Source organism: Eleginops maclovinus, chromosome 16 (genome assembly GCF_036324505.1).
Source record: "Eleginops maclovinus isolate JMC-PN-2008 ecotype Puerto Natales chromosome 16, JC_Emac_rtc_rv5, whole genome shotgun sequence".
Classification (NCBI taxonomy): Eukaryota; Metazoa; Chordata; class Actinopteri; order Perciformes; family Eleginopidae; genus Eleginops; species Eleginops maclovinus.
The window spans coordinates 7,364,098-7,379,753 of NC_086364.1; the positions used below are offsets into that span (position 1 = coordinate 7,364,098).

At 41.1% G+C, this 15,656-nt stretch overlaps 2 protein-coding genes across 2 annotated transcripts; both read left to right on the forward strand.

Moving 5' to 3' along the window:
- Positions 1-467: 467 nt before the first annotated feature.
- On the forward strand, positions 468-3,068 carry igfals (insulin-like growth factor binding protein, acid labile subunit). Its single transcript, XM_063904969.1, has 2 exons — positions 468-634; positions 721-3,068. Exon 2 carries the CDS (start codon positions 726-728, stop codon positions 2,457-2,459), a length of 1,734 nt encoding a protein of 577 aa, XP_063761039.1. The 5' UTR covers positions 468-634; positions 721-725; the 3' UTR covers positions 2,460-3,068.
- A 632-nt stretch (positions 3,069-3,700) lies between these two features.
- LOC134878756 (dynein axonemal assembly factor 8) lies at positions 3,701-15,586 on the forward strand. The gene is made up of 29 exons (XM_063904966.1): positions 3,701-3,863; positions 3,947-4,051; positions 4,165-4,272; positions 4,686-4,802; positions 4,908-5,004; positions 5,111-5,219; positions 5,292-5,525; positions 5,613-5,870; positions 5,950-6,091; positions 6,176-6,367; positions 7,173-7,313; positions 7,394-7,585; positions 7,821-7,928; positions 8,017-8,161; positions 8,330-8,612; positions 8,958-9,040; positions 9,198-9,352; positions 10,086-10,212; positions 10,369-10,491; positions 10,563-10,727; positions 11,128-11,430; positions 12,144-12,307; positions 12,389-12,500; positions 13,385-13,479; positions 13,568-13,676; positions 13,945-14,156; positions 14,953-15,038; positions 15,125-15,194; positions 15,353-15,586. Exons 1-29 carry the CDS (start codon positions 3,777-3,779, stop codon positions 15,419-15,421), a joined length of 4,191 nt encoding a protein of 1,396 aa, XP_063761036.1. The 5' UTR covers positions 3,701-3,776; the 3' UTR covers positions 15,422-15,586.
- Positions 15,587-15,656: the final 70 nt, after the last annotated feature.

Sequence of the window (15,656 nt, forward strand, 5' to 3'; positions counted from 1 at the left end):
AAGGTAAAGTATTAAGAATAATATGAATTTAGTCAAAGGCGTAGTGCACTGGGTTCATCGTACCCCTACCCCATATCTGTAAATCAGTTCAAATCTACAGCAATGCACTCAGTGACTGGACCATGACACCAAAGGCCACAGAAAGCGTCATTAAGTTGACAAGAGTGAGATATTTTAAGAACATTTAGATTTATTTACATACAATTATTAGTATTAGACTCCGCGATCCTGACGGATAAGATGGATGGATAGACAATTATTTGTTATTAGTTCTCAACTTAGTATGGTTAACCCCTTACTAAGGCAATGGAAAGTATAGTATTGTCATTAGACTTTATAACCCTATAATCATAAAGGGTATTTATTATTACAAACAAACTATCAATTGGGATGTTGGTGGTAAACAAAACTAACGATGAGGGAAAAGTCTGTACAAAAACACTACTGGGAGACAAGTCTAATGGTTATGAAGGGGTTAATTTTACATATTCAGCAGCTCCCCTTAAAAAAAAAAAAAGGACTGTGGGGGCTGGGAAGGCTTTCCATTCTGCATACAAACTATTGCATAAGGTTCAGTCATCCAGTGTTTCACCGCCTGTACTCCTTCATATCAAGACCTCTCGTATATAAAAAGGTAAGTAAAGTCTTCGAGAACCAATATATTAAAATAAGAGTTTATTCTGCAGAGAATTTACAGAGTATTTATATTTCTATCCACAGCTGTTATGCAAACCATTGTGCTGTTGGTGTTGTGGGTATTGGGAACATCCCTGGTGTTGCCAGACCCAGACACGGCTGGGGATGTAGCAGTCGAAGAAACCATACCATGTTCTAAAGGATGCACTTGTCTGCATGATGACTTCAGCTTGGAGCTCAACATGTACTGCAGTGCTCGGAACTTCACGCATGCCCCGTCTGACATCCCCTCCTCCACTCATTCCCTCTGGCTTGACGGCAACCTGTTTACATCCCTCGCAGCGGCGTCTTTTAAGGATCTTTCTAACCTGGACTTTTTGAATCTGCAGAGTGGAGAGCTGCAGACTCTTGACCCTCAGGTTTTCAGAGGACTTAGGTCGCTAGCACACGTTCACCTCGAACGGAATCGCCTCCGTGCGTTACCAGGTACAATCTTCCAGACTACGCCCAACCTCGCCTCGATTAGTCTGCATAACAACCAACTGTCTCGTATTGAGGAAAGACTGTTTGCTGGACTCTCACAAATGTGGCTTCTAAACATAGGGTGGAACTCACTAGCAGTTTTACCTGAGACAGCTTTCCAGGACCTACAAGGTCTACGGGAGCTCATTCTCGCAGGGAACCGACTCGCTTACTTGCAGCCACAGCTTTTCCAAAATCTTGTCGAGCTTAAAGAATTGGATCTGACTGGAAATCATCTCAAGGTTATCAAAGCCAATGTATTTGTCAAACTCACTAAACTCCAAAAGCTTTACCTAGCCCAAAATCAGATTGTGACGGTGGCACCCAGAGCCTTTGTAGGCATGAAGTCACTGAGATGGATGGATCTCACAAACAACAGACTGACTTCTCTCCATGATGACACCTTCTTGGGCCTGCACAGTCTCCATGTACTGCGTCTTTCCAACAACTCCATCACTGGAATTCGGCCAAGGACTTTCCGGGATTTGCATTACTTAGAAGAGCTTCGCCTCAGCTACAACAAGATCCGAGCCCTTGGGGAAAGGATCTTTGAAGGGCTGGGTCATCTGGAAGTCCTAGAGCTAGAGCACAATCAAGTGCAGGAGGCACAAGTGGGTAGTTTCACGGGACTCTCTCATGTGGCTGTCATCAACCTTTCTGGAAGCTGCTTCCAACGTCTGCCCGACCAAATTTTCAAAGGTCTGTCTAAGCTTCATAGTCTTCATCTGGACAGAGGTTGCCTAGCAAGGGTCACAACACAAGCTTTTACTGGACTGTCTGGTTTACGGAGGCTTTTCTTGCAGCACAATAATATCTCTGTGGTGGAACACCAGAGCTTTGTGGACCTGGTGGGCCTATTGGGACTGGACATGAGTTTTAACAAATTGGACGTTCTCACATCCCCTACATTCTCTGGCCTAAAAAATGTTGAGTACTTGCTGTTATCCAACAATGAATGTCGACAGTTTCTGCAAAACGGCACAAAGCATCTACTCCCAAAGCTGCGCTATCTGGACCTGAGAGCTAATAGCTTGACAAATTTGGTCCCCGATTTTCCAGAGAGTATGGAAAAACTTTTGCTTTCCGGAAACCGGTGGAAATGTGACTGCAGTGCCCTCCCACTGAGAAACTACAGCTTAAAGAGTCCATTGGTGATACCTCGGCAAGTGGAGACCCACGCAGAGGGAGAAGAGCCTGACTCAACCATCACCATATACAACAACATAACATGCACCAGCCCACCACGTCTAGCTGGCCAGGACCTGCGGGATATTGACAGTGAACTCTTCCAAGGTTGCTAGGCAAACACGCACAGATTGGATTTGAGAATTGTTTAATATTCTGTAATATTTTCAACAATGCAAATTCATTTAGTTTCTGATCTCAAGATTAAATTTCAACACTAATGAATGATTCAGGGTTTTGTTTCACATGAACTAGTTACAGATACAGTATATGGTAGCCTTTAGAGAAAATGGTTAAAATAGTTATCAGGTGCTATTAATTTCTTAACATGAAAAGACAACACATATTTGTCTTCCCTACATTACACTCAATTTTAAACAAATATTAATTTCTTATATAACTTGAACCCATTTTCTCATGGTTGCTCATGAGTTTGAGACAATAAAAATATACATTGGGATGACAGGTCAAAACAAATGTTGGCCTGATATGAAAACATAGCTACATTTCCACAAAACTAAGAGCAACAAAACTGCATTTTGAGTTCAACCCATTATGATAAAACAATTTGCAAAACTGTAGGGCAGTAAGAAATATGTAGACTCCAGCTTCAAATATCAATAAATGTGTATTACTTTGTGTAGTAAACACATGTTTTGTCACTTTAAAAAGAAATACACTATTGGAAAAGTTGCTTGAAAAGTGCAATAAATATTTCAAACTTGTGTGTGCTTTCACTTTATTTAAAATGCTTAATTTAAAGGTCACAAGGGGACAGATTAGCTAAACTACAGAACCCACCTACAAAAACACTGATACACAGCACCATTTCAGTCATTCAAAAGTAAAATGGTGAAGTTTCACAGGGAAAAATATGCACATCACAATGACCTGAAAACATTCGCTTGAAGAGGAACAGAATGTGTGGAAAGTTACCTTTCAGTCTAACAAGTGGCTCGTCCTGGTCGATGCAGCACTTGAATGAGATAGCGCCGTAGTTAGCTAAGTAGCTAATCAGCTAGCTTGCCGAGTGCACTCATTATTTCGTTACAACACTGGAACTGCATTATAACAAGCCAGAATGCTAGCATGTGTGAACATTGCATTTACTGATATAACATACAACGTTGCACTATATAAGCGCAGAATACAACATGTCTATCTATCTACCTCATGAATAGCAGAATTCAGCAGGCTAATCCCCATTCAGGTGTCAAACACTTTCCTGTGTGTTTTGCTTCTTTTCATGCGTTTTAAGAAACTAAATTACGACATTTCTGACAGCACTTGAAGGCAACATTGTTGTCAGATCACAGGTGCACAGGGAAGTTTTCCGTTTCCGTGGCAACCAAAGACCCTGAAACAATCAATGCAGAACATAAACTGAAACCTCACGGTAAAGCTTGAGCAGTTATATCTATTTACCGCTTGTTATGGACCTAAATAATTTGTCCTGTTGGGATTCTATTCGGGAGAAGGTGAAACAACACATACCAACTATCGACTTCGATTCTTCACCAGTATGTGTTTTTATTTTCTTCCTGAATTGTGTATGCTTGGTAACGGACAAAAGCTGATAACCTGGTACTTCTTAACATTACAGTCCGAGAATGAAGAGGTAGTCACTGTATATCAAAGACCAGCTGGTCTTTCCTTGAACGTCCAGAAAGATTTTGACCTATTTTCAATGGGTGATGATGAACTAGAGGTGAGTTGGTTATAATTAAATTTCCTGAGTGGCTGTTAATCGTATTCAGGACCCCCAAACAAACTTGTCTAGCAATCACTAGCATGTTTGTGTTGATTTGTTGTCTTAATCAGGAGCTGATGAAACCATGCTGGTCAGAAAACAGTGTGAAGGTGGATGACGATTATATAGCACAAGGATCTGCTGCCCCTCAGTGGAGTACACAACACTCTGATGTCCAGGTGGGTCTTATTGAACTAAACCACAAGAACTAAATTGAACTAAAGTTTACAAAACTGTATGATTATATGCAACTATACTTAGCACATCTTAGAGAGGAATATTCTACTTTGTTTTTGTGAGCATAAAAAAATAACTTTTTTAAGAACAACAAAGCTATTAAAACCTATGATGATCTGATCGAAAACATACCTAAACATATCAAGGGTATGATGTACTGCATAATGACTACTTTTACTTTCAATACTTATGGTATATTTTGCTAATAATATTAACATTCTTGTACTTTGAGTGAGGCTCTAAATGCAGCACTGTTACTTGTAGCACTATTTTTACAGTGTGGTTTCATCACTAAGGCCCTGAATACCTCTCGCAGCACTGCATGCATTTCTAATTTTCTGTTTCACTATTGAAGGGGGACGCTTGTAAGAGAGATGTTCTACAGATGAACGGAGCCAAGCTGAATGATTCCCTAAAACTTAAAGGGGACAACACAAAATCTAATGAGGGTTCCCCTGTCCTCTCATTTGCGGTGAGTTTGGGCAACTAATAAAGGTTAGAAAGTTATTGTTAATAGAGAAAAATATTCTCACAAATACAAAACTAAGTCCTGGTTTTGTCACGCACCAACCTTCAGAGGCTTGATCAGTGGGACTTGGATGAAGCCCTCATAAATCTAAAAAAGCATGGGCTGCCTCTGCGACAACGTGTGTCAGTTGAACCTTCACAAGCAGGTAAGTCATTTTCATCGCCCTGTTGCTATTGGATGATTATGGGGATATATTTTTAATTTACAAGATGGATTTACTGTCACAGGTAATAGATTCAACATCTTTTTAGATGGTGACAAGGACAAGTCCCAGCAGGGTATAATGGAGAGACTAGTTGCTTTCTGTGGCAGTCAATCAACTAAGTCCATGTCTGAGCCTGTAAACTTTAACCACATTAGGTAAGTCATATCAAGGTTTTGTGATCAAAACTTGTAAGATTATGATAACCATAAATCACTTGTTTCATGCAGACAGAATAATGTGGACAACAAACCAGTGGAGAGGATTGAAGCCGAGCAGCACTGGGAAAGCCCAACAGTTTATATTGACCTGCGTTGCCCCGATACTTCAACAACACAAAAAACAACATTCCCAAATGTTTCATCAGAGTCCAAGTTAGCATCAAAACTCAACACTAACCAGACAACAACATCGATAAACAAACCCAAACCTAATGTGCATGCTGGATCACAGACAGGAAATAGGTAAATATAACTGGATTAGAAACACACGTCATGCTTCAGTTAAGCACATTTCGTTTCAGTTTGTGTTATTTCTCCTCTTTATTCAAGGGAAGTCACTGGCAAGAGTATGCTGCTCCAGAAAATCAGAGAGATGAGGAGAAATGAGAACACATTTTCAGTGCCAGGGAATAAAGCAGATGCTATGAAAGAGAACATACCGCAGTCTGAAGAGTCTACATGTGTCCACGAGTCACATGATGTGCAGGGAAATAAAAAGTCATCACATGTAGAATTTGACCGAAACCTTCAAATGGAAAGCCCCCGAACAACTCAGCAAATTACAATCAAAGAAACAAATCGTCCAAGGTATGTTTTTCAACTTTTTAAATTCATCACATTATTGGGAAAAAACTACAATTTTAACCTTGAAAATGCCTTTTTTTAGGGATCAAATGAGACAACAAGTTAATAAAACATTACAACATGAACAACGGAAGATTCTTAAGGAACTGGAAAAACATCGGCCAACCAAATCTGTCGATCAGAAGCAGCCAGCAGCTGAAAAGACTGATGTGCTTTATGATTTCGTAAGCGCCATCAAAAACAAAACCATGTAGTATTTAAAATACATTTTAAAATGGCCTTCATTAATTTTCACTTACATTTTTAAGGAAGCATCTCATCTACAGGCGATCTGTACACTATCAGCAGATATTGAAAGTAAGGGTTGTATGCTGCTGATTGTCGACCTCTCAAGTCCTGGTACAGTCGGAGCAAGGGCTCATGGGAGGAACAAACATCGAAATCCAGCTCTGTCCAAACCAGATATCTACAACACTTTAGTGGCTTGGCTTCTATCTTTGGTTAGTGAGCAGTTCTCCCAATGTTTGCACAGTATTTGTTACTTTTAAAGGTCCCCTACTATGTAAAATGCACTTTTTGCTGTCTTTTATACATAAATATGTGTCCCCGGTGTGTAAGTAGACTCACAAAGGGTCAGAAAATACAACCCTCTCTCTTTTCCCCCCTTACCCATATCTCTAAAAAGCGTTGTACAAACGAGCTGATCCAGAATCCAGATATGACGTCATAACCTAAATGTGGGCTGGCTTTACATTGAACTCCTGGCAACGTCCGCAACACGTGACATGTCCCAACCTATCGCCCGTATTATACAGTTGCGAGCTGAATCACCTCGTGCAGCACCTCTGTGTGTCTGTGTATTCAGCAGGATGTCTGCAGGAGGGATTTAGAGTTGTTGTATAATACATAAAATGTCTCTGTTCTAGTGGTAAACACTGAGAAGTGTTTCAGAAATAATGCTGGATGTGGTTTGGAACATAATATGGGACAGCATTTAGCTGAGTATCTCCGTTAGAAACTTCTCTCTTCAGACAGAGGGCTGCATGCGCTCCGAAGGGGCGTGGCCAACTTCAGCTCAGCTCAAATTTAAAGCAACAGTCACAGAATCAGCACTTCAGGAACAGGACTGAAATAGAGGGGGATGAGGCATGCTGCAATGGGGGATCTGTTTGGTATTTTGAGCAAAACACTTCACAGACAAGTTTTGTATAGATATTACCCTACAATATATTGTTGAAATATAGCATAATAGGTGACCTTTAAAGTTGCCACAATATGTAAGAGTCTCTTGTTTATGTGTGTTAGGCCGGCCCAGAGCCACAACATGATGAAGGGGAGGTGAGTGCAGAGGTCCCATTCTGGGTTGCAGGCCTTCAGCAGCTGTGGACAGAGGATGGATTGGTTTTGCATGTTTTAGCCGTGGCTCGGAAAACTTACACGCCAAGGGTGAATAGAAAAACAAAAACCTTTAATTTGCAGGCTTTACAATGTCCGTGCTAATGCTCTTATCTTTGTTTGCTTGGCAGAAAAGGGACCGAGACATCCACACACGGTTCTACACCCATGTGTGCAGGTTTCTCACTGAGACTTCGCTCACTCAAATCGCCCACTGGCTACCTCAGCTCAAAAACGTGCTGAACCGACAAACCTACGCCCCCCCCATGGATCTGCCCTCCTCCTGTTTGAATGGGTTCATCTCCACCACCACAAACAGAACGGTAATTGGCTTCATAAAAACAAACGTTTACTGGACTCCCTTTTGGGTATATGGAGTGCAAATTAACAAAAAAAAAGACACCACAGTCAGTGTTTTATGGGCTGTCTGGATGAAAAAACATGGGATTCAACAAGACATCCAGATTGGGCTCCCCTTCCTATGTCATTAGATCATATCATCATTTGCAAAGCACTGATTTGAGATTCTGTATTCTGTTACCTTGTTTTATTTTTCAGGTTATAGTTCGGACATTTGGCCTCAGACCAGGGTTTTACTGGCAGACTCTGGAAACTCAGGAGCATGTGTGTAAGGGGAGAGAGAGCACACAGGAGCTGCACACTGAGGTGAGTATGATGCCCTCAAAAGTGCAGGATCAGAGGCGAAGCAGCAAAAGTGGAATCAGTGAATGTTTCGCTTTTATTTTTGCTGCAGGTATCAGTTGCTCTGGGGCGCAGGGCTTTCTTCCTAGATCCCCTCATGACACACTACACCCTCCAGCTTATTCTAGAATCAGGACTGGATGTGTGTGGCCTGCGGCTCCTTTATCCACCGCACGGCTTCCTGATTGACAGATACGGTAGGCATAACTAAAACCATCTGGTGATAAAATACTCAATAACTCTCCTTCCTGCTCATTGGTGGCTGTCCTGCCTCTGTGGCTTCTGCCTCTTCAGTGTCTTTATTGAGTTGAAATAGAATCCGCCCCCCCCCCCACCCACCCACTCACCCACCCTCTGATTCACAGATGCTGCTCCAAGTATCCAGAGAACAGATGAGTTCTGCCAGCCAGTTCTTGCCCTTGCTGTCCGTGGCCTTCATGCCCTCAAAGCTTTGGACGATTTAACTAGTTCCTTAGATCCTCTGCTGCTCAGAAATACAGATCTCAACCCTCCCCCCTGCAGAGGTGCAGAGTCTCCCCTCTTCTACCCCCCTCCAAAGGCTAGTGGGGTCCACAGGGAGCTGTGCTTGTGGTTTTCAGGAAGACTTCCAGGACGAAGTGCACAGAATCACAACCAACCACTAAATAGGTTTGTTGTCAAAACATTAATTCACCAGGTTGCTTTATTACATTATGTTAAAGTGAAAGAAAAAAAATAGCGTTATCAATTTTGTTAATGGTATGTGCTCGAACACTTCTTTTTAAAATGTTTTAATAAATATTAAAGTCCAAAGAAATATTAAAAGCTGACACTCCCCAGGTATACAACCCTAACCCTGCTAAGTTACTTTGCAGGTAGATGTTGATAACATTCTATAACCACTTGTCAAGCCTAAGAAGTGTTTCTAAGTATATATCAAAGTATATTCCCTTCATCACTGTGACTTTTTAACTTAATAGACTCATATTCAGACCCCCTCATTTGTGTTTGTAGAGTCGATCCATCAAAAGACAGAAGCGGAGGCAGCCTGATCAATTCGAGCAGAGCGCCTGCCTTTCTGTGTGCTACAACCAAAGGTGCAGTAACTCCACTAGGAGCCGTTAGGACAAAGTTAGAAAACTGGCTTCTGTCCAAATTTCAATTCCAACTTTGATCTTACTTGGGAATTGTGTTTGCAGTGGGATCAAAGATTTTACTGGAGTGGGGTTGCTAATTCTTCTCTCCCCCCTATAGCGGACTTACTCCTGGTGGTGTCTCCTGCCGTGCCTCCACGTTGCTACGGCCAGCTGCTGGCTGTGTGTGAGCGCCGAGGCTTCAGTGTGTTGGGGCTGCAGAGGCTGCAGCTGCAGAGCAATGCAGCGGCAGTCCTCGGTATCTCCACCCTGCAGGTAGAAGTACAAGATACATTCAGACTTGGAAGAAAACAGTGTTTATAATGTAGGGATAGTTTATTATTGATGACACAGTTAATCAATAATAACATATTTTATATTGTACACTTTTTGCTATAGTTGTAGGACAATTTTATATTTACTGGAAACACTTACGGATATTAAAGGGGCCCATATTTTGGGTGATTTTCATTTCCTGTAGTGTGTTATATAGATTTTAGTGCATGTAAATGGACTGCAAATGCTAAATTCAAAGTTTCCTTCAGAGGGAAATTTCCCTCCCACACCTGCCTAAAACTCATCCATTGTAGAAGTGAAATCACTGACTTGTGCTTCTATTCGTTAGCTCTCCAACACATTGTACATGATAGGCTAAGGGGCCGTACATCTCTAAGCAGTTAACCAATCATCACAGAGCCTAGCCTATCAGATCAGACTGTGCTGGCGTTTCAGATAGGGTGAACAGAGCACTTTTTGAACATTAAAGCATGTATACAGGTCACAGTAGAAGCACACATTACAATTGTGGAACCTGAAATTGAGCATAGTAGGGCCCCTTTAAAAACATTATAGAGCTGAAATTTAGGAGTTACATTTCTATTCATATGAAATAATTGTGGTTTTTGCAGCAAATGCACCCATATGTGGGCAAGGTTTATAGCTGGTTGGGTCTAAGAAAACAATCAAATTCTTCTTTCTTTCAATCAAAATCTGTTTATTCTTTCTCTAGGCACCTGTCTACTGCAGTCCCCAGCCTGAGAGCCTGGGTGAGGGTCAGCTAGAGTCACCCTCTCACTGTCTGGTGTTGTTACTGAGGAAAGAAAACGCAGCGCACCACAGTGTCAGTCTGCCAGCAGGTCCGTAAACCACCTGAGATTATATTCACAGTGTAATTAATCTACATAAATCAAATGAAAAGTAAATTATTATTATTATTATTATTATTATTATTATTATTATTATTATAGTGTAATAATGTGGAAAGCGGAAATCAATATGTTGCTTTTTTCCAGCCTTAATGAGAGAATTAATGGCAAACAGGCTTCTGGGTAGCACCCACTCTGGACATGATGGTGTCAAACCCAGTTCCTGTTTCCACACCGTGCCTTACAGCAGTCACCAGCTCCACATCTTTGGTAAGCAATGTGTGTTCAAGGTCCGGAAGAACTAGATTATCCTCTGTTTCTAATGTTTATTTTCTCCTTAGTCAGGTGTATGTGGGCGGTTCCGGATCCTTCCACTGTGATCTTGTCCCGTCAGCCGTCTCGACCCGACCCTGAGGTGGAGCAGGTGGTGGTTTTGACCTTGTGTGGGAAGGACATGAGCCACGGGCTGAGCCTCCTACACAGAGCGCTGACAGAAGGGCTGGAAGGTGGGGGACTGTATTTGAGGACTGATTGTCCTACTTTAGAACTGGAGGTGGCTCTAAACAAACAAAATACACTATTAAGCAAACAAAGCAGCACACGGTTTAACAAACAAACAGATTAGTGTGTAGGCAGGGAGAATAATTTCATCAGAATTCTGTTAAAGCGTTAATATGTAACTATTCCACATTAAAACGTCTTAAAATTACTAGACCTATGTTATTTAGAGTGTTGCATTGTTTACCCGATGTTTTCAACTATTTTCAACTTAAATCATGTCACCCATCTTCTGTTTTTGGATGATTGGGACACGCCTAATGGAAGAAATACACATATTATGCCTTTAACTCAGCCCAAATCTGTATTTTTCAATCGTTGCAATGTTTTTTTTAATTGATATTCAAGGGGGAGTACAACATAAAGGATTCCAGCTGCTTGGGCTGAAGTGGCTTCCTGCGTTGACCCGACTCCAGGCTCAGGAGCTGAGTCCATACGAGGTGGGGGAGCAGCTCTATCCCGACAGCCTGGACACTCTGATGTCCTCCCCCGCCCTTGTGTGTGCTCTCAGACGGGTGGATGCTTTTGCTTCACTGAGACATCTTCTACCACACGATTACCCCGGTAACCTCAGCGCCGTGATGTCCCCCACACAGGAAGTGGCTTTCAGACAAAGCTCCCTCTTCTTCTTCCAGCATGAGATGGTAGATGGTAGGTCTGTTCAGTGCTGTAGAAACCAAACATCAGAAAGATCTTAATCTCTTGAGGAATGATCTGGTTTGAAGTTATTCAGACTATCACATTTTTTTACTGAGAATTAAGGACAGTGTTCATTACCCACTTCTATCCTCTTCAGACCACAGCGTAGGTTTGTGAATAAAGGAAAAACAACCTGATCTTACGTGCTTGTTTTGATATTATGTAGATATTATTATGTAGTGACTGCTTAATGTAGATTTCTAAAAACTACAGAACACATAACAATAACTTGTATTTATTGTAATTGGACAACAAAAAGAGTTAAATATGACTTTAAAACCACAGATGGTATCTGATTTTTCTTCTCATTCATTCTTCTACTTTAATCTTGGAAATTCAGATTTTTACCTCTGGCTCCATATAGCTTTTCTTTTTTTCTTTTTTTACTTTGAATAGTCCTAGTACACTGTCTCACAAATTAAATATACATTTAAATCGACTCCTCTACAATTCAGAGGTAGATAGTGCACTTTTACTCCTCTATATGTATTAAATACCTTTAGTTACTTTACAGATTTGGATTGATGATGTGAAATATAGTAAACCCTTAAATCAGACTTTAGTTACACCTGGAGTAAAACATTTTTGGTGACATAGTTGTGTGTTAAGATTGTGACACGCTTGTGCCTTGAATATCCTTTTGGAACATTCCCTGTCCTGTTCAGACCCTCAGATGCTGTTCACTGTGTGCCTGCTCAAGCCAGCAGTCTGGAATCAAAGTCTGGCTCAAACCGTGCACACACTCCAGCTGAGAGGCCTCGCTTTGGTGGGCCTGCGAGTCGTGACTCTGGACAAAATTACCGCCTCCTCACTACTGCCTGCAGAAGATGTAACTAAGAAGAATTATCCGCCTGAGAAATATGCTGTCCTTCTGTTAAAAATCCTAATTTTTATACACTGTTTTGTGCAGGATCCTGATGTGGAGTATTTGTGCTCTGGCCCCTCATTGGCTCTCTGCCTGCAGGGGGAGGGTGCTGTGAAGAAGCTGCTGGATGCGGCTCATTCAAACACTGGCATGTATGGTAGGTCCCTGTTCTGCATAGAGTCCTATTTCTCATTAAGACACCTTGAACTTCCTTGACTGATATGTCCTGTAGAAATAAAGGACGCACAATATTGATTTGGACTGTTACATTTTAGACTGATATTGGTACAGTTATATTATTATGGAAGATTCCGAAATAAACTACATTTTGTGAATTTATTTTGGAAATGATCGGATTTATTATCAGGATTGGCCATGAGAGGTAGGCCAGAGGTCTTCAAAAGGGGGTCAGTGACCCTTAGGGGGGCCGTGGAGGTACTGCAGGCGGGTCGCGAAATTGTTGGTTGATTAGACAAAAAAAAATGTCAACCAATTTTTTTTCCACAAATGTAAATGTCTTTAAATACACATAAACATGAATCAAAGCGACGGATAAATTGAGATGTCATCTTTCACTCACAGGACTAGCCTATCGCTGCTGTGCCAATCGCCAGGCCGCATGTTTCAGCTGGCTCTGTCAGTATCCCTGTGATTGGCCGATAGGCTATTCAGTCCCCAGCTGACTAAGATCCTAGGAACAATATTATTGAAAAGATATTGAAAATCTTGTATTTTAAATAATAAATTGATCGTTTTGTAACTCAGACATGTAAGGGTCAGACATCTCACTAATGTGGGATGGATCTGTGAATTATTTTAATAGTTTAGTGGTGTTGTGCAAGATGCATGTTTTATAAATCCTCTCACAAAAAGCTATGTTTATACATGGCTCTAGGCCCAGTTTAATATAACACACTATTTTATACTATATAATAGTACTGAACTAGGCCATTATTGTTGCCTGTGTTGGCAGGAAAAATGATATTGTGCATCCCTGATACAAATTAACCTGCCTTTTAAAAGCTGTAACCACTGTTATAGGATCTGGATCAGATCAGAAAGCGATTGAAGATGTGAGGAGGCTTTTTCCAGAGGGGCTCTGCTGTTCTGAGATCAGCACGATGAGACAGGAGCAGGTACGCAGGTCCCACACAGGACTCAGTACTGGGTTTGCACCTTCTACAGATTAAAGATGTTCTGTTTGTGCTTGGTTCCTCATTACAGATACCCAGCATGCGCTCAGACCCTTTAGCCTCTTTGGAGCGTGAGCAGAGCTGCACCCGGGCTTCTGTGGACCAGGAGGGGGGGTCACCTTCGACGGGAAATAATGGAGGTGTGGTTTTATTTTTAAAAAACAGACTAAATGCATTGATAACTTTTGTTTTTGCATTAGCGGTGCAGGATTTCTTGGTATTACATTCTCACTTCAAAGTCGAATCATCAAACGTTCGGGAGCTCAATCATTTATTAAAGTGAAATCTTACTTAATCATTTATCGAGACTTTGGCAGGGACTCTTGTAGAGTGGATGTTGAAATATGACTCTCTTCCAGATGACCTTTGTTAGTCAAATGTTGTGTTTTGCTTGTTTATTGGTACCAGGCATACACAGCTCTCCCTGGCAGACCACCTGTCTGCTGATACCGGTAAACGCTGGTGGCCCTCTCAGCGGGGCGCCCCCCCAGCTGGAGCTGCTGGAGCGGCTGCTGGGGTCGGGATGCCATCTGGTGGCGGGGAGGATGAGCACGCTGGACGCTGAGCAGAGGAAACACATTGCTGAGACACTCAACATGTCATCCGGAGGACAGGAAGGGGTGAGAAGACTATCAGAAAACAGAGATGCTTCAGAGGGGATTTTCTCACAGTGATGGAGTGAAAGTATATCGACTCACGTTCTGTAGTGAAGTACAATTCTGAAGAACTTGATTTACTGGACTTAAGTATTTTAATATATTCTTGGATAGGAACATTGTACTTTTTACTTCACTACTTGACATCTTTGTTTATTTGGATTCAGATTATTAATGCAACATATTAAAAATAATGATATATTAGTGTAGCTAAATCCAACCAGCCTGTAGCTGATCAAAGTCATGAACACATGAATGCTTTACTCTATAATCACACCATTCAGTTATATTATATTTATATAATATCACACACATTACAAACAATCAGGACAATAACATGATGGGTGGGGGGAGTAAGGGGGTTACAGTGTCAATTCAATTGTATGCATTCACAACTAATGTTCTCCATTTGTCTCACTTGTATTATTTGTTTTTTATGAAGGGGAGCAGCCAAGATGGTTTGAATCCGGGAATGCCCTTATCATATCCCATAGCATATTATCTGGCTTAACAGAGATGAGGCAGCTTCCATACTTAAGAGGTTCAGAAAGTCCTCTAGCCATCTATTTAAATGAAAGCAGTTGGGCTTTCTGACTTTCCAGTTCATTAGGATGAGGCGTTTAGTTGTCATGCTAGCGCTATGAGTTTATAGCAAATTTAGATTTGATGCCATTGGGTAGAGATCCCAGCAACTATGTACACTTGGACATTTAATGTAAACCAGTGCTTTATTTGTAATTCATTTCCATTGTCTGTTTAGTTGTCCCACCTTTCCGCGACACCCTGTCTCATCCTGGCTCTGCAGGGGAAAGCTGTTGTGACCGACTTCAACTCCATCCTTGAAAGGTATTGAAAAAGCATAACTAAAACCTATTGTATGCATGCGGAATATCTATAATGATCTGTTTCATATATTTGTATTGTGACATTAGTATTTACCAGGAGAGAACAGACCTGGCAAAGGTAGGGAAGATGATGATCTACCCTGAGACTCAGAAAGAGGTAAAGGATGAATTTAATAATCTCTGTCTTTATTCACTTATTCTTAATTAATGACCATTTACTGTTTCAAGCTGTATTTTGTAAACCACACAGGTGTTATGTTGTGTTGTACTGTCATGATGTTATTTACCCTAATGGAAATATGTTTTCTCCTCAAGGCCGAGCAGCTGGTGTGCTTTCTATTTGACCCCTTGTCTACTGAGAGGTGTCACACAAATGTGTCATAAAATGTAAAAGTATGCCAACTTATTAGTCAGTCTTTTTTTAATATCTGTTATGAAATATGTCCTTTATAATTCAAATTGTTCAGAAAATACTTTTTGTTCTTAGAAAATATCCACATTTTTCCAAGGTGCTGTATTGAAATAAAAGTGTACCCCTTTAAAAATGACCTTATTTTCTCTGGTGTTTTAGTCCAAATCAGTATTTCCAAAATTGTGTTTTGAGGCAATAAGTATTCAC